The sequence below is a fragment of the Hyalella azteca genome, unplaced genomic scaffold, assembly GCF_000764305.2.
Source record: "Hyalella azteca isolate HAZT.00-mixed unplaced genomic scaffold, Hazt_2.0.2 contig14215, whole genome shotgun sequence".
NCBI lineage: Eukaryota > Metazoa > Arthropoda > Malacostraca > Amphipoda > Hyalellidae > Hyalella > Hyalella azteca.
This window is the reverse complement of record NW_025944107.1, coordinates 150,734-177,689: the sequence shown is the minus strand read 5'-3', so window position 1 is coordinate 177,689 and position 26,956 is coordinate 150,734. Positions and strand designations below refer to the sequence as shown.

The window sequence follows — 26,956 nt, the reverse complement described above, 5'->3', positions numbered from 1 at the left end:
AAGAAAAAAGTTAATTTTCGAGAATCGGGACTCGGTTCGACAAAATAAAAGATCGAATCTAGGTATCTTCGATGCATGAACGAGAGCTAACAGCTTCAGCAACAAGTTTTTATTCGAAATTTATATCGTACACTTGAATGGTGGGCACTGTAGGTGAATCATTGATTAACCATTCATCAAGGTATCTAAACAATCAATTTTACATTCTCCGATTAAGCTTCAAAATACGAAATGCATGATGGCAATTTTTCACAGTGCCCATCGAAGATGAATCGGTGATAAATACCCTAGTATGTTACCGATTTACCAATAACTTCCCTAGACGTGCTCACACGCTAGTTTCTTCTTCCATTTCATTTCGTCCTCATAGCTAGAATCTTATATTAGCTTATTTCTTGGTTAGATGACTTCCCGTTTACAAAAGTCAGAATATTTCTTCAATAATGCCGATCTGTTTACGCTTTCAAAAGTTTAACAAATCTTCCGACTTTCGAAGTTGAAAATATTTCAAATACGGTTGGACGCTTTCTGGGTTTACGTGCAATTTTAATAGATTTCTCCTAACCAAACAAGTCAAAATTAACAATTACTTGACGAGGTCGAGTAGGAGAATCAAGTCTGTTGTTCGCCTTCACTTGGCAGCACACGCACAGATATAATCTCTTCATGGCAACTAAATAGCAAAGTGACTGGGGCAAGAACAGGATGAAACTTCGCCGACGAAAAACTATGAGGAAGTGGGATAATAAAACCAACAAAAATGCAGTTCATTAACTTCATTTCTCATAATTTCATTGGGGGCGCAGAGGAGCGGCAGGAGAACATTTCTTTGACAATGAGCAGAGGTCTCGTAGACAAGTTATTCACATTAGACCCCATCCTACCGCCCACCAGTACCTGGTTGAATCTAAAAGCAGTTTATAATTATGAAAAAATACGATTTTTTCCAGAATTGATAAATGAAGAGCTTCCCACCACCTCAATATCATCATCACGTTGTCGTCGCTTGTATCAAACCCTTTCATTTATCATCTAGAACACAAAACGTTTAAAATAACCGCGCACCAAAGAGCTGTACAAAATAGATTCCTTGAAACAACATGAAATGTAAGGCATATGGGTAGTCTATGTAACTTTGATGTGTCAAAATTAAGCAAGAATTATTCCTGTCGTAAAGTAATGTTTGTTGCCTTCTGAACAAGGAGGAAATTCATCAGAAAAAAATAAACTAAAACGGTGTCATGTACTCGTTTAACATTTAACATAAGTTTGAAACAAAACATTTTTCTACAGAATCGTCAATTTCACGAAATTCAGTGCCGATAAATTTGCACACAGATATTAATACTTCATAAATTTTTGTAGCACAAAGGATAAAAACATCACAACGCAGAATAAAACTTGTTTCGTCAGCTAGAATCCGATGACAAGAGCGCCCTTAAATGGAGTAACATGTATCAAAAACAATACTCAACTTACTAAAACATCTCGTATTATTAAGTTCATGATTAGGTAAAATTGAAGCAGATGTTGAAAGAAGAGAACAGAATAAATTGAAGCTTCGACAGTAGAACGGCACAGAACATAATCATTTAACATCACGACCACTGCTAGAGTTCCTTCCCATCAGTCGAAATCACACGTTAGAATTTTTACACTGCCAAGCTATTGATCATTGTCTTCTAAATCATCCGTTCCTAGAGTACTATGAATACTTTATGTACATTAGTCACAAAATTGGACTGCAAAGCAGACAACATTAATGAACATATTTACATCACAAAGCTCTAAAGAATGACCCAATCGAACTTTTCCTCACAATTATAGCACTGATTTTGTCTAGCCGGATACTCTTGATACAAAAAATCTCGATGCTCACATCTATGAAACGAATCATCATTCTCCCGCAAGATTACCCCACAATAATTTGGCTTCAGTTCACATGTAAAACTTGCCGCAAACTGTCAAGTTTCATAAACAGGAAAGGCGGGAGGTTCCCTGTTGATAGAACTTAACAAGGTTTCAACTGTACCAGGTAAGAAATTTTTTAGAATTCTTCAACAATCATGAGCTCTAAATAAAAGTTGACTTGAAAAACATCATTGGTTTTAAATGTTTGGATGAAAGTGTAGCTTCTTTGTTCCTGAGAACTTGCAACGATACGATTTCATAATATACGACGAATTCAAGCTCGACAGATTTTTTAACTCTGCAGTTAAGTTAATATAATAATCGAAAATGTGCAATATCTGCAGTCAAAATAATTAATATTAGTTGAAGTTGAACACGTTAAGAAATCCGGATACCACATCAGATCGGATTAACTGAGTACAATCTTTTTCCAGTATGCTGGAGACAAGTACGTCTTGATTGTAATTCATCAACACCGCATATGACAACTTCTGACTCAAATAATTCAAGTTTGAAATTTTCAACACTCTGAACGAAAAAAATACTGTTCATTCTATAGTTGTGAGAGAAAGTATAGAACGGCGGCCTCAATCATCCAGCTACTCAAAGATTCGGCCAGGTTTTCAGTCCTGCATAATGCAACGAACCCAGGTACAAATTTTGGAAATCGTAGTGCACTCATGGGCACGACAAATGTAGAGAATATCGGTTTTTACAAGTCCCCTTCACCAGCCAATAGTTCTTTCTCTAATTCTTCATCGATTTCATCACCATCATCCTCATCTTTCAAGTCGTCTTCCATGGAATCTTCGATCGTTTTAGACGGATCCTTCTTACTTCCCTTTTTTTCTTGTACTTGATTCACTTCCTTGTCGTCTTCTGGATTGTTACTATCTCCCAAAAGTTCATCTTCATTCATGGGGCTCTCAGCGTCATCCCTTTCCTCTCCGCCTTTGGGTTCTTCTTCATTCATTAGTTCTGAATCCTTAGCTTCTTCAGAACTTTCGGCCTCTCCATCAGCAGCCTTACTCACAGCCTGCAGGTGCCGTTCAAGCATGTTATCTACCAAGTCTGCGATGTTTGACTCGTCTTGCTCTCTGCCTTCACCTTCCTCTTCTTCTCCGTCCTCCTCCTCCTCTTCCTCCTGATCTTCGTCTTCATCTTTGTTATCATGGTCGTTTCCAGCATCATCTTTTTCATTATCATCTCCGTCCTTTTCTTTCAACTTTTTGTTTGTTTTCAGGTCTTTTTGTTTTGCTTTGCCGGGTTCAGACTCAGGCTCGCTGCCTCGACTCAAGGTCACTTCTTCTATGCTGGTGTCAGCTTCTTCAGACTGAGGTGGAGGAGCGCTGCGTTTTTTGGTCGCTAAATGTGAGTATTTGCCTTTTGCGGGATTGGTGTTGCTTGCAGGCATACGGCGCGCGTTTGCCATGTGGTGTGATCGCCGTACTTCACCTTCCTCCAAATGGTCTTCATCATCATCGTCGAAGTGCAGCTCCTCGTCTCCCTCTACCATCTGACCCATGTTGTCTTCACCAATCTCACACTCCAGATACTTGGCCATGTCAGCTTCAGCTTCCTCGTCTGAATCCATCATTTGGTCGTCATCGTAGTCAGAGTCGCCATCTTGCATCATATTCCTTTGCATCATGTGCATATTCTGAGCTCGCATCATGTTCTGCCGAGTCATGGCGTTGGATCCTCTCATCATCTGTTGAGCCCGGGACATGTTGTGGTCCCGCATCATTTGGTTGGATTGCCTGATACCGCGAGGGTTTCCGCCATGCGGATGGTATGAGGTAGTCACATTTCCTGCCATTTGACGGCTATTAGCGAAGTGTCTGCCTCCATGAGCACCTCCGCCTTGGCGAGAAGGAGGCTGCTCGTTACGCCTGCATGTGATCGAAACGTTGTAATTTTTAAGTCGTTTCAGTGTGTCTTGTACTGAAGACTCGCCGCTGCTGTCCTCATCTGAGTAGTCATCCATGTATTGCTGCTGCATCATCTGCTGGTACTGTCGCTGCCGTGATGAGAATCGCTGCTGAGGCATCTGCCGGTATTGTTGATGGTGACCATAATTACCGGATGAGTTGTGATACTGGCCACTCATCATCGGACGCTTAGATGATATAGAGTTCTGAGGTCCAGAATATGGTCGCTTGGAACCTCTGTTAACCTGCACTGTAGTACCCATAAGCTGAAACTGCTGAGGAAGACGAGGCTTGGGAGGCAGTGGTCGAGGATTGCTGTTCACGGGTGGGTCTAAAATAACACAGTCGTCGTCATCATCATCTTCAGGTACGGGAGGAGGGCGAGACTGGGAGGTGTTTGTTGCAGGTCGTGGTTGTGCATTTCCTTGCATGCCACTCGGCCGGTTGCCGGGCCCCGCTCGGTTGTTGGGACGGCTGACGCTAACGGACGATGACCGGAACGAGTCCTGAGGTCCACCCGATCTAACAGAACGCCCTGAGTTGGATTGCGACTGGCGGTTGTTCGATGGAGGCACGTGGTTGGTAACTTCTACACCCTGTTTTCTAAGAATAGCATGTGCCTGTTCCTTAGAGTAAACGCTGATTGTAAAGTCTTCGCACCTTAAACCCATGGACTTAAGAGTCTCCTTTACATCAGAGCGTGACACGGGCGCTTGAGAGGAACTCGTAGGAGCAACGCTGACGGTTTTATTCTGCTTGTTGACTGATATAAGATTATCAGCAGCAGTTGTGGTGGTGATGGTGTGGCCGGAGGAGCTCACAGTCACCAAGTTCTCGTGCTTAGGAGGCCGGTGAGCATAAGAGAGCAAGCGCTTTCGACTAGCAGCGCGATGTTCCACTTCATCATCCTCCTCCATATGTTCTGGTCTGTGAGGATACGTAGAGTTGTCCAGAAGGATGGTCGGGTACCGAGATTGTCCTGAAAATAAAATCGAGTTCATGGCAGTGCCAACAACACTTACGGTTAGCTGTAAAGATTTGTCAATGATAATTTTAAGCTAAAGAGCACAGCCAACAGGGTATTGTGAGTAGCTAACTCTTCTTGCGAATATTTCCAACTAGCAGGTTAGCTTGGCGTTGCCGGATTAGATAATTCCTGTAATTTTGAAATCCAGTTATGCCAAATCCCGTCATTCTCGTATCCTTAATCACATTAGAAATAATAAATTCTAATTCAATTAAGACTTTTTCAAACCCATATTTTGCGCAGAAAAATAAAATTTCCTTTCATATTTTCGCACAAATGATGAAATTTCAGATGCAAATAATAACCCGACACAGAAACGATATGTATCATCGACACGCGCCAAAACAGCTCTTTTATACTATTAGTGGTTCCAGGCTTCAAACACACGCACATTTATTAACAAGCATATAAACTTTAGCTAATCGATACAAGATTAATATTTCAATCAGCACTTTAAGATGGGGCATTGCAAAATCATATAGAAAATAACAGAAGATCAATTGGACAACCAACAAGCAACCAACTCAAACGTATCGACTGATTCACTCACCAGATGAAAGTGTCAGGTACAAAAAGGGGCTCACGTGGGCCACGAACGGGTGACAGGCGGCATCTGCAGGCACGACGCGTTGCTCTGCAATAAAAAGTATCATCCAGTTTGAATACTTACATATCTTAGTATACTTGTAGGTTCATTCTTCATTAGATTTCCTGGTAATGCAAAAATGTGTAGGAACTCTCAATACTAGTTATAAGGACTAATAATAGGCTAATATTTTTACATTTTTTGTAATAGTTTAATGACTCGAGGGAGTATAGATTGGCTAAGTTTTAAGCATTTCAAAAGACCGACCATTCTTGTAAGATCTGCGTCGCAGTAGTGTATGAATACAAGTTAAAAGATTGTTGTAGAATTAAAACATTACGGCACTCATATACCTACTACAGTTCGTCTATCACCATTAACTTCATTTTAAATACCTATAAGATTTTGCGCACGACATTGTTATGCAACATACTAAGCAATTTTTACGTCAAAAACTCATTCCAAAGTCTCGATATCTTCCGTTATAGGTTGAAGTTACAATTAAAATAGTAATCATATCTAATGTAGTACCTGGCACATAAGTAAGCATCCTCTCGACCAAGAGCAGGAAGGCCATGTCTGTGCATTTGTTGAGTCGCTTGGAAAGATTTTCGATGCGCTGGTAACGCGACAGTGGCCGTCCTATGAACTCGGCGAACTCCTCTCCACACATTCCTTCGCTGAACTCCTTAGGGAAAGGCCCAAGCAACTTGCAGATCTGTTCATAAACAAGAAATACGTGCATAATTAGAATGGATTTTAAAACCTGTAAACTCAGCAACTTGCAGATCACAAGCAATAAGTGTATAATTGCAATGAATTTCAATACCTGTGAAATCAGCATTTTGCATACTGTTCATAAACAAACGATACGCGCATAATTAGAATGAATTTTAGAACTTGTAAATCCAGCAACTTGCAGATCTGGGGCCGCATTATCAAAACTTCGTAACTTTTTGTACTTCCGACAAAAAAGTTACGTGTTACGTAAGTATACCCTAATTTTGGCATTATCAAAACATTCGTACGTAAGACTAAGCTAAAAGCGTACTACCAAAACCATCTGGCCAACTGACCAATCAGAGGCTTTGGATTTGTTTACATTCTGTGAGCTTCGATGGCGGGAATCGATGCCTTCGATGGTATCGACTATCGAATGCTGTCTGTCGGTATTGCTCCTTGTTGGCCCAGAAAAAAGCCGTTCTAAAATAGTTGTGAACTCTTTTTAATTAACAGCGTGAGTTGAAGAAGAAATCTGTGTACAGAGCTAAAAATTATGGTTGGCAAAGATATAAAGTACCGACTAGAAGGAATGAATGAATTGAATTTTTGAAAATGAATGAAAAAAATTTTGGAAAAATGAATTGAATTTTTTTCCAATAGCACTGCTTAGCACGATCACATATTTTGATCGTGCAAATGTTGCACGATCAAGTAGTGGAGCCATCACAAGTAGAGCCATCATTCTATGCGTGTATAATCCGCGCTGTCTGATTATTGACAAAATTCTATCACAAATCACGGCGTTGCTACTTGCTAGTAAATCAATAGTTTCCTATTGCTTCAGCAGACACTATAAACTTGTGTGGAACTCCACTTACGACATCTCCGAGCAGGCGTACAGTTACGTTACGTAGCTTCTCGCGCAAATGTTTTGATAATACCACCTCTAGAGTTACGTCGTCAAGTCAGCACTTACGCCTCTCGTCAGTCGATTTTGCGTTCTTACGAACTTTTGATAATACGGCCCCTGTTCATAAACAAGCATTACGTGTAAGATTTGAATGAATCTCAAAACCAGTAGATTCGATCAGACAAATAAGTAAATTGCTTTAAGCAATAGGACAGCCTGCAGATTTATTTAGAGATCAGAAATAGGTACGATATTAGGATGTGTAGGAAAGCCAACAGATCTGATCCAACACGTACTTGAATGATATAGGTTAAAACCGGCCAATCTGGTCAGATATAAATGATTTGCTGGCAAGCGATTAAGAAGCTAAGCTGATATATCAAGATGCCTAAACTTGTTAGGTGTTTATATTGACATAGATTACAATTTAGATTATAATATTAAAGATTATATAAAGAAATGTATATAAAAGGAACAGTAGAAAAGCGACCGAATCTTAGCAGGAATAAGGAATATCAGATAAAATTATAAAAAATACTAAATTTGTAACAATTAGGATCATTTTTTTGTAACGACCAAGATTAGATAAGATAAAACCTAAGCCGTAAGATATGGCAATATTAATTTTTTAAAATAATAATTAAAGAAGTATTGTTAAACCTATTGTTTGGTTTTTAATAGTCTTCAATGAATTTTAAATATATCAATACAATCACATGGAAAAAATCAGATAAGAAGCTGGGATCGCTAAAAATAGGATATGAAATAAAAAGAACCCAAATTTCGCAACAAATTTTAATTTGAGATCTTCTGCATCGTTTATTTATGACTCACCTTTGTAAGAATTTCCTCTTTGGTCTTGCCAAAGAATAGAGGCTTCCCAATGTAGCACTCAGCCAACAGACAACCAAGGCTCCACATGTCAACCTATGGCAACATATGAACATTAGATTTATCATTCAATAGTTACCAAAATCCAGCAAGATAAGATGGAATTCTAGTAATTGCAGTTCATGTATGCAATATCGATCCAGCTGGATCGCTTCTTCAGTCCAAAAATGCCAGCTAATTTGTAGAGTAAACACTCAGGTCGTCCGAGCCTAAGAGACGTAGGAGGCTGTTTGCATCTTACAATCCACAATTACTCACTGTAACTAGCCATAAAGCATGGAAAATCTTATCTTAAGAAATTAAATTAGTAAATAAGTTTAAAATTGGACTGATGACGAGGATAAAAAGGAAACTTGTGGCCAACTAGGGATAGAAAGCATGTGGGGTAAAATAATTTTGGTGTAAAATGTACAGCATGACACATTTCTAACCTGAATAGACCCACAGCAGTGGTTCAGCAGGAAAGGAATAATTTTCTTCCTAAACTTATAAGATTTAATTACTTTGCAAGATTTGTTCTTTACAATGCATTTCTGAAGTGTACAACATTATGGAATTACCAAGAAATGTCTACATAAAATCGAAACTATACGATAAAACTAAATGAACAAACAACATTTTCATCGTTAAAAGGGTTGAACATGATGTTAAGTAATTGTTTCAGTGTACCCTCATATGAGTAAGTTAAATTGGTTTCTGCATCTTAGCTGACATTAACGCCAACATATAACCCAAGTGACTGTAACAGAATTCATAATTAGAATTCATCATCAGTCACTACAATTCGTCACTTTTGTGTACTGACTTACGGAAAAAAAAAATGTTATGGCTCTGTTATTCCTTTGTTTATTGGTTGAGTTTTAATTCAAATACAAAATGGCAAACCTCTAAACTGAAGCGGAGACCAAAGATGACTTCAGGAGCTCTGTACAGCAGCGTCTGCAGCTCAAAGTCTGAGTAATAGAGCGACAGTTCCTCCTCTGTGTTGCGAAGGGCGTTGCCAAAGTCCACCACCATGATGCTATTCAGGTCATTTTCTAGGAGAAAGGCAGGTTGTTAAAGTAATTATTTTATTTAAAGCAGTTTGAGACCATCCTGCTCCAGCAGTTTACCAAAGCAAAATAATAAGAATAGCATGTACGATATACTTCACAACTCCCGATATAGTAGTCTATGATTCTTCACTACCAATAATTATCAAATATTTTGATATCCTAAGTAGGGTACAGAATAAAAGTACTTCAATTCAGTGCAATCGAGAAGTGACGGTAGGTATTTCAAGTAATACCGAGGTAATTATTTCAAGATGATTCCAATGGGGACGAATCAAGAACTATATATTGGCATATCTTGCTTCTTCCTAATGAAAATTATTTAAAAGAATAATTTCACGATTGTGCTGTCATTTTCATCAACTTTTCACCCAGATTCTCGCATTGCATTACAACTGTTAAAAATAACTTGTCCGATTCAATAATTCTTGGACCATCAACAAACTTAGAATAAAAATTGAATGGTATTGTTGAAAAACGAAGCACACAGAGTAAAAGAAGTATACTGCAAAAGACGAGATTTAGATATATTGTTGTATTTTCCATACCGGTCAAGTGAAGTAATTCTAGAAATTTACAATATACCACTTTCAGTTAGGAGAAATACAAATATTTACTGAATATTTCACACAAAATACGTGCTTTTGTCGTGGTGTAAGTGCGATTTTCGTGAATACTATGCAGGAAAAGCACAATTCTAGGGTATCAGCTAAGCAATTAAAAGCTAATTGCACATTAACTTGACAACTAAAAACCCAACACACGCAGAATATTCCCACATGAAGTAGAACATTGAATATCAACGAGATGCCAAATTTGTTTCAAGCAAGGCAATTGTGACTTTTTTATAGGATACAAATTTCTTGTACCGACATGACAAAAGCAGAGTATTATTACACAATACTTACAGGAAACAAGAGAGAGTAAGGACCTCAAATTCCACTTACCGTCCCGCAATAAAATATTCTCAGGTTTGAGGTCAGCATGAATAACGTTCTGTTTCTGCAAGAAGCCCATGACAGTGAGAAGCTTGACTGCGAGGTGCCTGATGTAGGGCAGGGAGGAAGCGCCTCTAATATCCTTCTGGTCGTAGTAAGTGTAGAGCGGCGTGGGCAGCAGGCAATCAAAGACCAGACAGTAGTGAGGCCCATACAGGAACTGAGTCTGCACATGGAAATATTTGTAAGCTTAACAATACGGTTGATTGCAAAGGTCTTGGTGAACAGAATTTCCAATTAAATGAGCATAAAAAATGTTTCAATGCAAGTGCCTTGAAAAATATAGAAAACGACTTAGAAGACTTTAACACATAAGAAAAATAGCTGGAAACATAATACTTTGAAGAAAATTCAATGATAAGAAATATAGGTATGTGTCGGGAAATTAAACAGAATCATCAAGATATAGATGTTCAGTTAATAAAGATGTAAGATTCTTTCAGTCCCAAGGGGTTTCATAATTTGAAGTAAAATTTTAAATGCACAAAAATTCACTAATAAGAAGCAAATACCTATGACTAATGTTAATCAGTTGAGATCATTCACTGTTCACCAAATAATCCTTAGTATGCACTTGGTAAAATAAGCAAAGGGCACATAGAAGTATTGTTATTATAACCTAGGCTAAGGGCACTTGCTAAGTAAGGTTACCGTACCTTAACACGAGCAAAGGGTGCATGGAAGTATTATTATTATAACCTATGCTAAGGGCACTTGCTTAGTAAGGTTACCGTAACACGAGCAAAGGGCACATGGAAGTATTTTCATTACAACCTAGGCTAAGGGCACTTGCTTAGTAAGGTTACCATACCTTAACACAAGCAAAGGATGCATGGAAGTATTTTCATTACAACCTAGGCTAAGGGCACTTGCTAAGTAAGGTTACCTTAACACGAGCAAAGGGCACGTGGAAGTATGGGTCTGCTCTCTGGAGCTCAAGAAGAATATCAGCCTCTTGAGAGCCAATGGGTTTGTAGACTTGATGAAGAACTTTGATAGCAAGTTCTTTATTTTTGCAGAAAGTATCTTCAACTTTGATGATGAGGGCTGACTGACCACGGCCTAGCACCTGAGAAAAAAAAAATAACTTTACTTCGAAGCAGAGAGCAACGAAATGATAGTTTGAGGAGTTGAACCTTTCTTACCTTGAAGTAATTATTTGAGTGACTATTGAATTAAATCATTAAGAATAAGCATAATTATGAACTCAGTACGGATTTAAAGGTATATTAGTGAATGCTGGAACTAAAGGATTAGCAATGAACTGCAATAATATTGAAACTGGACTCACCTGGAGATATTTATAGCGGTTGGCAAGAAGAGGCATGCCTACAACAGGCACAAATTCACCGTCCTCGTCGGTGAACTCGGTTGTCTCTGGATAAGTAATTAAATTTAGTGACTTGATGCAAAATGGGTGTATATATATGCTCATACAAAGAAGACAGTAAAATACTATACAGAATTTCAGAAAAATTTGTATAACTGATAACAGAATATAAGGAGCAAGCAAATTTAAAATAACTATGTTTGGGCATCATTTCAGGACATTTGTTTTGGCAATAAAAGAGCTTTAAGTATTTTAATTTCATAGGGATTAGGGAAATTTAATCTAAGGAAGTTGATCTCTAAATATTCAACTCAGAACATTAAATACATACACATTTAAAAAAATCAGATAGACAAAAAATTTCACCAATGACAAAAAATTTACACAGTTCATTAGCAGACTTTGTTCTAAGTTTTTTTATGCCTTGAATATTAGCATCAAAATACATCAATAAAATTTCAGTAAGTCAATGACAAAATATCGAGCTAACCTTCTTCTTCCTCTTCCTCCTCATCATCTTCATCATCAGATTCTTCCTTGGCTTCTTTCTCAGATTTCTCTTCCTCTTCTAACTCAACTTTTTCCTTATTAGCCTTATCTTTCTCAGAACTTGATTTTTCTTTGTTCACTTCATTTTCTTTCACAATTTTGCTTTCTTCATTATCATTTTTATCTTTCTCTTTGATTTTGTCAATCTCTTTCTTCTTGTCAGCATCTCCATCATTTGAGCTGATGACTTTTTCATTTTCATTAGACTCATTTTCTTTATCTTCAGAACTTTCATTTATAGTTTCTTTCTCTTTATCATCAGTTCCATCCTCTTTAAGGTCATTTTCCAATGCTTTCTTTTTCTCTGGATCATCTACTTGAGACTTTTCCTCCTCAGTTTCCATGTTCTCCAATTCTCCATTGCTTAATTCTTTAGCTTCTGTGTTTTTATTTTCTTCGCCATTGATTTCATTTCTGCTGGATTCAGCTTTATCTTCCAAGGCCAACTCTTTGGATTCTTTTTCAGTGGATTTGTCATCTTTAGATTCTTCATTGTCCTCAGAAGAAACTACCTGATTCTTATAGAAGTCAGTCAATGGAACTTTTTCAACATCAGATTTTTCTAGAAGGATTTGATCCTCTGACTTAATTGGCACATCTTTGCAACCATTATCTTGTCTTATCTTGGATATTCGTTTGTAGAGATTTGTTAGGCCTCCAGTCATGTGCACCATCGTGTGCTGCTTGGGAGGCCGGATCAGCGGCAGGTCGTCCAAGCAAAACCTGGGAACAATTGGTGATTAAAGCATCAACAAGGAAAATTAATACTTTAAAATTTAATGACAATTCAAGTTTGTCTAACTTTGTCATGCCGCTACTAATAATTGAGTCTGGGAACTGAACTGAGGCCTACAAATAAATGTTTCATGATCACAATCCTGCAGATTGCTTCATACAGATTGACAGGACACTTGTCTCCCTGGTTGGAACCAGCTTAAAATAGGCAATTTACTCCTGGAGTTATAATCAGATTTTACTGGATCATGACCTCAAATTTCTTGGTAAACTACAAATCCTTACTTATTCTAAGGCATTTGGAGATTGGGGTCAAACTTTTCACAGTACATTGATCCCAAATTTTTTTTTTTAATTTATTTTAGAGATGGAAACCTGCCTCCAAAGGATTGTTTGAAATTGGGATTTTTAGAAACAAACGTCATTCCCTTCAAGAATTCCAAAATTTTTATGAAATCTAGCTTTGAGCACTGCCTCTTTCCAAATTGTCCAATTAACCCATTAAAGCCAAGAATTATTTGGGGGACAATTAAAGATTTTTTTCAGTTTGAATACTTCATTTGGTCATTGTTAATCTATTAAAACATTCATTTTTCAAAAATTGTAGATGAAAGCTAAAATATGGCCTGGCAACTAAAGTTGTTATTCGGCAGTAAGATAACAAATATGAACTTCTATGGAATGTATGGTAATAATATTGAGTAGGGCCAATAAAACTCAATTTGTTGTAGACAAATTGAAACAATGAGACAAATATTTTGGATTGATAAATGATTTATCCATTCAGTATTTAAATCATTGATAAACTCATGAGAAAATGGCCAATAACATTTATCATGATAAACATCATTAATTACCACTGCGGCATAGAAGAATAATCATCATAAGGATAACTTTCATGCAACCTGGGTGATGAGCAACAGTGCATAATTTGCATTTGCATGCAGTCCTTCTTATGCTTTTTGACATTTTGTATACCTTGTATCTCCTTTCACTATCCAGTATATAGTTGCTGTAGTTATCTGGACAATATTCTAAGCGGGTCCATGTGATGCAAATTTAGAACTGCTTTACTTCCTGGCTGGGCGGATTCTTTATGGTTCCTATAATAACATCTCTGATGAATTTCAACCACTGAATATTGGTACCGGTGCCTCATGTATTGAAATATCTCCAAGCATTTACAGCTTGGGCACTAACTATGGTGGTGGCCCAGAAAAGGCACCACCACAATTTTTCAAAGTGAATTTTGGATCGATAAGTTGCTAATTGTTGGTGAAACAAATCAGACCAGTAGAGCCTTCTATGAGGCAGTTTATTGTGTCAAGAGAGAAGCAATACTGGCAGAAATACTCCCATGCTAGCAAAACTGATCTCATTACACTGCAGATTATATTGCTGAGCATATAATTAGCTCTGTTCACGTAAATGGTTTATCCATTCGTTAGTACAGAAGTAATTCATTGCGTCTAATGAGGAACTGTAAAATGGGGTGACTTAGACCGGCGGGGTGACTTAGACCGGCGGGGTAACTTAGACCACTTTTCATTTTTTAACAAAGACCCCCAAAACTCAGAAACTATTTGACATAGAAAAATTTTGTCAATGGGCATTAAAGGCCTAATACTGAGGCTATGTAACACAATAGAAAGATTTTAAAAGTTTGCATATCTAATAGGTTAAAAAATTAAAAATGTGACCCATGAAAAAAAGCTATTATTTAAAGCCTGTCAGAGTACCCCCTACAATTTTTTTATTTTTTGGTTAAACAACTCCAGGCATTGATGCATTGTAGTAGAACTCTTCTAGTTACTTATGCAAATGACAAATTTTAGGAAAGTGTCATAGTTTGCAAATGGGGGGCGCTGCCCCCAAATGGGGGAACTTAGACCACCTAATGTCAGCCCTGACGGGGTAACATGGACCGGCTTGGAAGTTAATATAAAATTACCATATATAACATATTTTATGTTTGACAGCCTATTTGTTTTTCCTTTATGTTTCAGACTCTACAGAGTCTTATATATAGAAATTTTAACTTAAATTCCAAGCCAGTCAATATTTACTCCGTAAAAGCTGCCATTAGGTAGTCAAATTTCCCTCATTATGGGGCAGCACCCCCCCTTTGCAAACTATGACACTTTCCTCATGTTTGTCATTTGCATATGTAAATAGAAGAGTTCTACTACAATGCACCAAAACCTGGAGTTATTTTGAGTTATTTTACCAAAAAATATAATTGATTTTACCACCCAGTCTAAGTTACCCCAAGAGCTGGGGTAACAAAGACCATCACTTTTTTTTTAAATTACATAAAGACTGTGAGAGGCAAAAGCCAGCAATTTATGGTGAGTGAAGCTAGAGTATAGACCTGAATTTTGCATGTTTCAATTCAAGTTTAATTTAGCTAGTAAAAAAATGGCATCATTTATAAAAAAAAGTGGTCTAAGTTACCCCATTTTCCATAAAATGAGGTTACTTTGACCGGCAGGGTAACTTTGACCACTTTTCATTTTTTTAACAAAAACCCCCAAAACTCAAAAACTATTTGACATAGAAAAATTTTGTCAAAGGCCATCAAAGGCCTCTAATACTAAGGCTACGTAACACAATAGAAAGATTTAAAAAGTTTGCATATCTAATAGGTTAAAAAATTAATAATGTGACCCACATAAAAGAGCTATTATTTAAAGCCTGTCAGAGTACCCCTTCCAATTTCCGGGTTCTCTATTTTTTTGTAAAATATCTCCAGGTTTTGAAGCATTGTAGTAGAACTCTCCTAGTTACATATGCAAAAGACAAATTTTAGGAAAGTGTCAGTTTGCAAATGGGGGGTGTCGCCTCCCAATGGGGGAACTTTGACCATCTAATGGCCGCCGTGATGGGGTAACATTGACCGGCTTGGAAATTAAGTTAAAATTACCATAGGTACCTATATAACATATTCTATGTTTAATACACCTATTAATGTTTTTTTCTTTATGTTTCAGACTCTACAGAGTCTTATATATGGTAATTTTAACTTAATTTTCAAGCCGGTCTATGTTACCTCGCCACAGCTGCCATTAGGTGGTCTTATTTCGCCCATTGGGGGGCGGTGCCCCCAATTTGCAAACTATGACACTTCCCACAAATTTTCATTTGCATATGTAACTAGAAGAGTTCTAATACAATGCACCAAAACCTGGAGTTATTTGGAGTTATTTTACCAAAAAATAAAATTGATTTTACCACCCAGTCAAAGAAACCCCAAGAGCTGGGGTAACTAAGACCATCACTTTTTTTTTGAAATTACATCAAAACTATGAGAGGCAGGAGCCAGCAATTTATGGTGAGTAAATCTAGAGAATAGACCTGTATTTTGCACGTTTCAATTTAAGTTCAACTTATCTAGTAAAAATAAAACAAATAAAAACTTTTATAAACCATGTTTTCTTAACAGACAGAAAAGAAAAACATTCACTCTTACATACGGTAACATTTAAGTTATGTAAAAAGTTATGTAATGTTATGTAAGAGTAAATGTTTCTCTTTTTTCTCCATTAAGAAATCATGGTTTTTAAAAGTTTTTTTTTCATTTGTTTTATTTCACTATTTTTAGTTTTGTAAAAACCAGAAAAATTAGGTTTTTAAAAATATTTCTTATACGGTATTTACTGTCAACCAGGGCTACTCAGGACAGTTTGAGTGTTTTTTTGCTAACAACTGTTAATAACTTCTTACGATGAAACATTTCATAAACAAGTTTAGGCTCATTTTATAGCTCTTTGCGAGGGTTATTGAATGGCATTGTCAAAAAAATTCCATATGCTATTCCTAAGGTGCCAGAAGCAAAAAAAAACGAGTGTCCCGAGTAGCCCCGTCGAATGGGGCTACTCGGGACACTTGCAATAAAACTTCATTTTAAAATACTTGAAGCATGCAGAGCGTACTCATCCATTACTAACAGTACTCTGAAATCCTCCTCTTTCATTGTAGATGATGTAGAGGTAGAATAAATGACATTTTCAGTGATTTTTACTTGTTTTTCTTTCCTGATGATATTACCATAAACATTAATTACCGTCAACTGGGGTGACTTTGGCACGTTTTTTATTTTGTTTTGCAAATAAAAACGGGGTCCTAAAGGCCAGGGTCATAAACGCCAGGGTTGTGCCGTCGACCGGGGCTACTCAGGATGGTTTTGAGCGTTTTTTGTTAATAACTTCTTACGATGAAACATTTCATTAACAAGTTAAGGCTCATTTTATAGCTCTTTGCGAGGGCTATCGAATGGCATCTTCAAAAAAATTCCATACGCTATTTGTAAGGTGGTAGAAGCAAAAAAAAGAGTGTCCCAAGTAGCCCCGTTGAACGGGAATACTTGGGACACTGGGAATGAAACTTCATTTTAAAATATTTGAAGCATGCAGAGTGTACTCATTTATTACTAACAGTACTCTGAAGTCCTCCTCTTTCATTGTAGATGATGTAGAGGTAGAATAAATGACATTTTCTGTGATTTTTACTTGTTTTTCCTTTTTTGATATGATATTGCCATTACATTAATCACCATATTATTGATGTGACATCATATTATTGATGCAAATTGCAATATTACCGTATCCATGAACATGCCATTGAGCATTTACAACAACCTTGTCCACTGCAAGCTTCATATCAGCAGCCATATAGCATTTTTTCTGTATCTGTAAGCCTACAAGATGGCTTGTAATTTCACACCATTTTAATTGGGTTGAGTGAATTTACTATAAAAAAATATATAGTCAAATGGGGTAAGACAGGATCGCAGCCTTCATGGGGTAAGAAAGGACCGGCCCATGGCGTGCATTCTAACTGCTCTGAATTTGATTTGATGAAAGAATATGTTAGAGCAATCATTGCCAGTCATTTCAGTGTTTGTTTCAACCCTGTTCTGCAAATAATGGATTTTTGGTTAATTTTTAAAGAAAACCTATGTAAAGAAGGGTCACAAAATAGTTAACCCTATTTGGGAAATAAGCTCTGTCTGATTACAAAAAATTTTTTGGCCAGGTTTGTGGATGTAATCATGTAGGCAGATAACCTCAAGTAATAAGCAACTTTTGAGACATACTAGGCATTCCTACCTGCTACCATCACCGCCTGACATCTATTCTAAAATGGGGTAAAAAAGGACCGGACATGGGGTAAGACAGGACCACTACATGATCCTGTTTTACCCTACAATTGGTCCTATCTTACCCCACAAATGGTCCTCTCTTACCCCGTAGTTTATCAAAAGTAGCTTTCAAATGAATATATTATTGTGCATAAGTTAACATGGAGTAATTTGGTCAAAATTTTTATCTTCCGTAAAATGGGGTAACTTAGACCGGCGGGGTAACTTAGACCACTTTTTGTTTTTTTAACAAAAACCCCCACAACTCAAAAACTATTAGACATAGAAAAATTTTGTCAATGGGCATTAAAGGCCTAATACTGAGGCTACATAATGCAATAGAAAGATTTGAAAAGTTTGCATATCTAATAGATTAAAAAATTTAAAATGTGACCCACAAAAAAAAGCTATTATTTAAAGCCTGTCAGAGTACCCCCTCCAATTTTTTTATTTTTTGGTNCTGGACCCTGGCCTCTCAACCTGGACCCTGGTCTATCAACCTGGACCTTGGCCTCTTAATCTTGACTCTGGTTGGCCTCTCAGTCAGGACCCTGGTCTCTCAACATGTACTGCAGCCTCTCAACCTGGACCCTGGCCTCTCAACCTGGACTCAGGCCTCTTTACCTGGACTCATGCCTCTCAGCCTTAACGCTGGCCTCTTAACCTGGACACTGGCCTCTCTGCCTTGACATTGGCCTCACAACCATGGCCCTGGCATCTTTGGCCCAACATCCTTGATGTTTTCCCAACATCAAGGATGTTGGAAAAACACATTTTCTTTGAAATTTCACTCTCAAATAAGGCATTTTTGCTAAAATACTAGAGTTTATTGGAAGTTTCTTGGCCAGACTTCTTAAGCCTATTGTTGCTAGCAAAAGTAATGTATAAAATGCTAATTAACTATGCCAGCTACATAATATCATCCATATTTTGCGCTCAGAAGACTAAATGGATCATACCATCACGTTTAATGTTAGGATCTCGTAAGACCAAGTGGACTAAAATGTTGCCTTACAATTTTTCAATATACAATTTTCAAGATTTATACTCATCTATACACTACTTACTGACTGGAATCACTAGAAATTATAACAAAAAAAAAAAATTTATGTGCTTGAAAAAAATTTGGTCATTAAAGAGTTAACAAAGTTTTCTCATGACAAAAACTCCAATGTGACTGATAAATATCAATAGAGTTGACATCCTGCAACACAAAACAGTAACAAGTGGTTGTGTAATCAAATAATGTGTTTCTAGATTGATAATATTGAATATCAGGTTTGTACTTTTATTAAAATCCTTGTAACACAAGAATTACCTGTTGGTCCTGTCTTACCCCAGCCCCGGTCCCATCTTACCCCAGTGGGGTAAGATGGGACCAGCTCACTTCTTTTAATCTGTACAGAAAACTGTATTGTATGCAGAAAGTCTGAGTTGTAGCTTAGAAGCCCATTGCATATCTACACCTTGTGATAGGTTTATGGTTTTTTATTTATTCATGATATAGATGCTACATGCTTGTTAGTGATTTTGGTCCTGTCTTACCCCATCTGACTATAACTCAGTACTCACTGCAGTGAGTGACAGAGCGCGCATTTTCTCGTCGACAAAAATTTGAGGTCACAGACGAACGGACAGACGGATGGACAGACAGACAGACAGACATGGCAAGCACAATAGTGCTCGTTTATGCGTCATGTGCTCGTTTATGCGCCATTTTCATTGGGTTTGAATTTACTATAAAAAAAGATTGTGAAAAACATACCTGAAACAGAAAGGAATGTTTTAGTGACAACCATCATATATTTTGGAGAAATAAATCATAGTTTAGGTCAATTACTTTCCATTCTTTGATGCCCGGTGCACAATTATATACATGACATGCTATGCACAATTTTAAGATGACTGATGATGCACTAATTTTTCGATAAGTGAAATTTTTTTCGCTGAGCAAGGAAAATGTGATCAATATTCTTTGTTTTTAATCAATTTTTTTCGTAATCGAAGCCTTTGCTAACTGAGGTTCTACCCTTAATGCGTTTTTGGGGGTGTCCCTAATAGCCCCGGGGGGGGGGTGTCCCGAGTAGCCCCGCCGTGCGGAAATGGCTGCCATTTCTTTTTGGAATTAGATAGGCAAATTCTGTCAATTACGTTTTCAAGCCGACACCTGGGTGCAACTTTTATGTAAGTAAAATTTTTTAATACGGCGAATATTTTTTTTTGCTACATACCTTAGCAGTTGTAACTTTACAAAACATAGTTTTTCACCATTTTTTCAGGAATTTTTCAAAGCAAGTAAATGTAGTATTTTTCGACTTCCTTTATACTAGATAGATAGGAAAAATAGTTATGTTTATGCCACTATTTTACCATAGGTACCTTTATAACATATTTTATGTTTGATACACCTATCAATGTTTTTTTCTTTATGTTTCAGACTCTACAGAGTCTTATATATGGTAATTTTAACTTAATTTCCAAACCGGTCTATGTTACCCCATCACGGCTGCCATTAGGTGGTCACATTTCGCCAATTCTGCGGCAGCGCCTCCCAATTGCAAACTATGACACTTTCCTCAAGTTTGTCATTTGCATATGTAACTAGAAGAGTTCTACTACAATGCACCACAACCTGGAGTTATTTGGAGTTATTTTACCAAAAAATAAAATCAATTTTACCACCCGGTCAAAGAAACCCCAAGAGCTGGGGTAACAAAGACCATCACTTTTTTTTAAATTACATCAAAACTATGAGAGGCAGGAGCCAGCAATTTATGGTGAGTAAAGCTAGAGTATAGGCCTGTATTTTGCATGTTTCAATTTAAGTTTAACTTATCTAGTAAAAAAATGGCATCGTTCTGAAAAAAAGTGGTCAAAGTTACCCCAAGTTACGGTACTTGATTTTTAGGAATACAATGCTAAAATTAATGATCTGTATTAGAATTCAATAGACATTACGCTTTCATAATCAATTTGAAAAAGTTGGTACCTATTTAGAATTTATAATTTTACAGGTACCTATTTAGAATTTATAATTTTACAAATTGCATAATGCAATGCACAAATTTAAGATCACCTATGAGTACGAATTCAAGTCTCATGACTGGAGAAGATTCCAAAATTTATTGTACTATCACATAAGCGTGAAATAAGTTTTTGTCCTTTCAATTAACAAGTTTATTTAGGTTCTATTGGCCGTAATGGGTAGAACAATGCAACATATTAGCGGCCTCCAATGATCGGTTGGCCATTGGTTAATAATTTCCAATGATCGGTTGACATTCGACTCTTGATAATGCTGATTAAGGGGACCGACCTCCCTAAAATTTTCAATTTTGGCGTTTTTCGGTTTTTGTACTCATCTGAAAGCTGGAATTCTGCTCTTTCCAATGGTACCACTGCCATCGCTGTACGCCAATATTTACGTTAATGACGTCTCTTTAAAGGGAAGCGGGTGGGAGAGTTCTTTAAGAAATTAGATATAAAGTAATTAGCTGCTAAAATCTTTGAATATAGTTTCTACTTGAGTTGTGTTGCAGTTACATGCTTAGTCTCATGGGAGGGGTGAAAAATGAGAAAAAAATGGGAAAAATAAAAAAAAACGCAATAAAAAAACTAGATGGAAAATGAAAAAAGTGATGTTAGAGTCGATAGATATGGTCTTTACGAATCGAATGATTGTAAGAAATTTTAGTTTCCCACATAATAGGTCAAGTAAAGATTTTAATTAAGCTACGCAGAGTTTATTCAAGGTTTCGTTTTAGTTTTCATTCTTCATCAATCTTCGTTAGTAACGAGGTAATCCAAGTGCGAGATTAAGTTTTGGTTGGTAGGAATAGAACAGGAGGCGAAACCCAAGTCTTCCTTCAAGTAACTTCTCGCATCAAAAGGAACGAAATCGACTGGACCGGCTGCAGACGTAGCAATGGGCGTGGGTGTACTTTATACTGTACAAGAGAGAATAATATTGTTAGAATAGTCGCATCTTAAAACTGGCGTCAGAAAGTTATATATAATTTGGAAATACATCATTATTTATCAATTACTGCAAGAAATTGGCACACACCTAAATCTTATTGAGAGTTAGTGTGTAACCGTGGTTACAGCTGTCAGGCTAAGAAATGAAATCCTATCAAAGAGGAGGGTAAAGTAGGAGGAAGGCTCACCAGTAAGGACAGGCAGGACAGTAATAGGTTCAAATGCTCAGGAAAAGGTGAGAAGAAGGAAACCCTAAACCTCCATCTACCTATATTAGCCCTTGAACTTATGATCTAAGTAAAGTTTAATCCACCTTTAGCGTCCCAATGGAGGTTAACCCCAACGTAAACTATGGTGAGCCTCAGTTTAATCCTACCTAGTTATAATACGATAAATAAATATTAAGTAAATCCTGCTAGTTCCATATTCACACAAAATTATAAGACAGTAGAAATAAAGACTTAGCAAGGATTAGGAGCCTGAGGTTTCACGAAGATATTTGGCCAGGTATCGGTAGTCAGGCTGGTACGGGAGATGTTGCTGCCACGGCTGCCGGTTCAAATCTAAATGAAATTATAGGTGCGCCGCCTCGTCACCTGGCAGCAAGTGAAGAAGGAGATGCGCAAAAGAGTGGTAATTTCTTACATGATACGTGTCTCGATGTTGTGGGATGATATTTGTGGGAGGAGATAGATTTTCTGAAGTACCCCTTTTTTAGCTTTTTAGCCGTTTTCTATGAATTTCACGTTTTCTATCAATTTTTTCAAAAAATTCATAGGAGCAAAATGTTTTTTTTTACATTTTACGTATGTATGTGAAGTTTCATGACAATCGGATAATAACTGTAGAAGTTTTCGTATGTGGAGGTCGGTCCCCTTAATGGTATACAAATATTGTGGTAGATACATTGTCCAAGAGTTTTGATGCAAATATTTTTATTTAAAGGATAATAAATCGATTTACAATTGTTTAATCCCTCTTATAGATATAAATAAACATCATTCGATTTATTTTAAAAGCATTTCATAAATGAGCATTAAAATATTTCCTATGAATAAACCAAGTCTAAATAATAAAATAATGTTTGAATTTTAGATTTATACAAAAAATATTTCAAACCTCTATCAGAAACAACATAATTAATCATTCTCTAGCACTAAATATACGAATGATAGTCGATTAGTTGGACTCCAATACCATCAACAATGATCATCCCACTAGATTATGCACTGAGAGGCGGGAATGACATGAATTGAACATGACTGGCAACTGAATTTAATTCAGTTGCACACTGGCTCTTGTGATATGTAGTTCTGCTTGTCTGAACTCTGAATTGCGTGTTTAGTGTGCATGATGGAAAACTGCTTTGCAGCGTAGTTGTAATTACTTAATGAAGTTTAGTTCATTGCGGTCAACTTAAGAGACAAATTTTCAACTAACTAATACTTTTTATGAGTCTAATTTTAATTGTTGAGTGGAAGGTGCAGGCATGCAACATCCAAGTGAATACTTTATAGAAAGTGAGCAAGTAAACGTACATGTTTTAAGCCTTCAAGTTCATTTTTTTTTGCTTCAAATAACGTTGTTGGGTTGAAAAAGTGGTCTTGGTGGATTGAAATAATATATGAACCTTCAAAATTAGAATTCCATCCTGAATTGAGTAGCCTTTTAAGTTAGTTGCATTGACAAAAGCTTAATAGGGTAAACACACCATATTCTGACACATTAAGGATGTAGCAAGAAATAAATGGCTGTAAATAGATCACTGTATGCGCAACTGTTCTGATTGGTTTACGTCACTCTCAAAACACCACACAATACGCCAGCAATGATGAAACATCACAAACTGTTGCCATATTTATTTAAAAGCCTTTAGAATTACAATCTACTAAATTGCTGAATTCAGACACTGTGTGTGACTAAATGAGGCATATTGTGAGACTAATTCCGACCGCTACAAAATCGTAATTCATAATTCCGACACCCTGTGTCGGAAAACGACATCCTGTGTGTCATCCTGTGTGTCGTAATTCCAACACCCTACGTTGGAATAAGTTTTTTTATGTGTCTAAAACCGTCTCTTAAATCAGTCATCTATTAATTTATTTACCACTTAAAATCAGCAAATACAAGTACCGTAGATGGTTGAAATAGTGACGTCATACTATTGCGCGCAAGATTTCCATAAATTACTAGGTCTAGCAGGAAAATGTTAAGATCTGCAGAGCAAAAGTCCAAGTCAGTTAGTGAGAACACTGAAACGCGTATGAAAGTTGATAGTTGACCTTGCTTTACTAAATAGTGATAAACTGTTTGTGTAGAAAGAATATTATGGTTTGAGACTGTTAAATAAGTCTGTGAATATATTAGGAATCCTTTAAGTATACCGTACGCATGCGTGGAACTAAGACCAAGCTTCATATGAAGGAAAAAGTTGAGGGGTGTCAGTCTGTCAGAATTAGGGTAAACGCGGTATATTCCGACATCGTAGGTAATTCCGTCACTTCTCTAGTTTTTCCTTTATATTAAGCTTTGTTGAAGGCAACAGAACTTACGTAACGCATACGTTTTTTTTTATAGTTTTTCATTTCTCGATGCGTCCTTAATGTGTCGGAATATACCGCGTTTACCCTACAATTACCCAGTGTTGGAATAGGTATGGAGCATTTCTCCTCTCCACGGTCCACCTAGTTCACAGCTAACTTACCTTTATATTTGATAAAATATCAATATACCTAGGCTAATCCTAATGAAGGTTATTGTTACAGTATATAAAAACTTATTCACTAAGGTGATCAAAAATTAAATGTTTGGCCAAATTGTATGCCAAATATAGTTTTCTATAGTATAGAAAAATAGATTGAAGGCCAAAATAATTTTTTTCATGACTGCATACCTACTAATTGGGAAATTTGTGGCTCCAATTTTTTCAATTGGATATGACAGAATAGGCTCAATTCAAATTTCAATGCAGTGACCAAAGTCACCAAACTCTCCATTACTAAGACTCCATAGGCTATCATATTCAAAATTCAATTATTATTCATACCTAGCTATTGAACAAGTTTCTACTTATCACTTAATAACACTTTAACCGCATCTCCGAGAATCGCCATTATGCCCCGTCTGCATCTCGTTTAAACTACAATTGCTTCAGTCACCATTGAGCCAGGAAGACGAGAGGTTGTATGTCGCTCTATGAACGTGAGTACAAACATTTGGTGTTATAAAATCCGTGGGACAAATGTGGTACATGATGTGGACAGTAAAAGCTGTGTTCATTTTGTGCATCGTGCGCTACATGTGGTCACGATCCCCGTGCACCAATAGAGGTGCACGATGTGGAGAGTAATTGTAACTACTATCTGTAGCAACGTGCGCCATATGTGACCACGACCACTGCATGTTATTTGTAAAATTTCTCGTGAGATCCTTCAAGTATTCATCATATATTGTTGATTATTGGATACACTTAGTGTTTGCTATATAATGAATTATGTAATATCCTCATTTCAGGCCCATGGATCCATCTCGATTTTACCGGAAAGGCGGAGGTTCTGAAAACGCTGAACATGATGCTGATGAAAATGGAGCAGATAGTCCTGATTCGGGAGATTCTGCTGATTCTTCCTCTGATACCTGCAATGATTTTTCACCAACTTATGATCTAAGTGAATCAGAAAGTAGTTCTGATAACGATTCAAGTAATAATGACGTTTCAGATGATGATGCCTGCAGCTCAGCATGTGATGACAACGCAGGCAATGAATGGAATTCAACCGTAGCTTCAGCGAGATCATTCTCCTTCACAGGAAATGAACAACTATTAGTACAACCTGTACCTTCTGAAGCAGATGGAACTGTTTCACCTATTGATGCCTTCAAATTGTTTGTAACTGACGATGTTATANATTATCGTCATCATTATCCTTTACTTATAACACCTAAAATGTGATTAAGGAGGTTAATATTGAAGTTTAATCAATTATTATAAATTTAAGGGTGTGCACCATATGTGGGTCACGATGCAGGTTGAGACAGACACGCGTGACCCACATATGGGTCACGATGCGGTTAAAGTGTTAAAGAAAAAGAGGAATTTGGAGCAACATCTGCTTTATTAACAATAAAAATAATATAACATATAAGTTACTTAAAACTAAAGTGCTGAAACAAACTAAGAGTAGAATTCAACACAAAAAAAAATTAAAAATATGAAGCTAGAATAATACCTAGAATAATACAACAATAATTTAGCTAGGTATCAAGTAAATTAAAATACATTTAGTTTCTGAAATTTTCCTTAAAATCACATTAATCTAATTCACTTACTTCACCCATTTTTGAAATCCAGCTTTTTCGGGCAATGATTTAACTGCCATTGCTTTCAAAGATCACAGTTCAAAACTATACTATCATGCTGTCAGTATTGAAACACCGCTTTACTGTTTACAAACCGCCATAACACGAGCGAGGTTCGGAGCGTCGTGTGATGTTGCAATTTCACGGACTAACCCCCTAAAAATACAAACAAGATCATGCGAATTTTTCATTATATATTTTCAATACAGAATATAATGCAGGTAATGAGAATAAAAAATGAGTGTTATGTGCAATTTTTACAGTCCTAAAAATGCATGTATTCTGGAAATTTCCATAATTTGGATTTGACGAATTGGTTTGCGTAAAGTACGAAAAGGCCTTTACTGATATAGGTAAGTAACGTGAATATGATGATCAAATAAATTTATAATTAGTCGATATACTTTGTAAATTAAATAGTATTCACAAAAAGGACTATAAAATTAGCTACATATTGATTATTCCTACTGACAATTTATCAATTATTACGGATTTATAATCAGTCAGAGAAACTACGACAGTTCCAAATGGGGCAAAGGGAATTGAAGCAAGAAATTCCAAAACTACCTTGATGGGAAAAATTGATAGCTTAACTACAGGAAAGAGTTCTTAAAATCATTATATTGCTGAACACTAATACGAAATGATTTTTTTTTTTTCATTTCAGGGTAGGACTCTTTCTAATAACATTTGTTATGCTAATTGTCGTATTGTTGTCTCCGCAAGGAGGCTAGGAATTGTGTTTTCCCAGTAATTTCATGCACTTCTGAGAATAAAGGACATTTGGTATATTGATTGATTTGTAAAACTTAAAAAACCATAATTCCGTAGAC

At 36.7% G+C, this 26,956-nt stretch overlaps 1 protein-coding gene across 1 annotated transcript; it reads right to left on the bottom strand.

The window, feature by feature from the left end:
• Positions 1-761: 761 nt before the first annotated feature.
• On the bottom strand, positions 762-26,268 carry LOC108668793. Its single transcript, XM_018156047.2, has 10 exons — positions 26,094-26,268; positions 11,850-12,631; positions 11,321-11,406; positions 10,916-11,098; positions 9,979-10,195; positions 8,865-9,016; positions 7,923-8,015; positions 5,987-6,173; positions 5,420-5,503; positions 762-4,821 (listed from the first exon to the last, which is right to left on the bottom strand). Exons 1-10 carry the CDS (start codon positions 26,141-26,143, stop codon positions 2,624-2,626), a joined length of 4,032 nt encoding a protein of 1,343 aa, XP_018011536.1. The 5' UTR covers positions 26,144-26,268; the 3' UTR covers positions 762-2,623.
• Between the last annotated feature and the right edge of the window lie 688 nt (positions 26,269-26,956).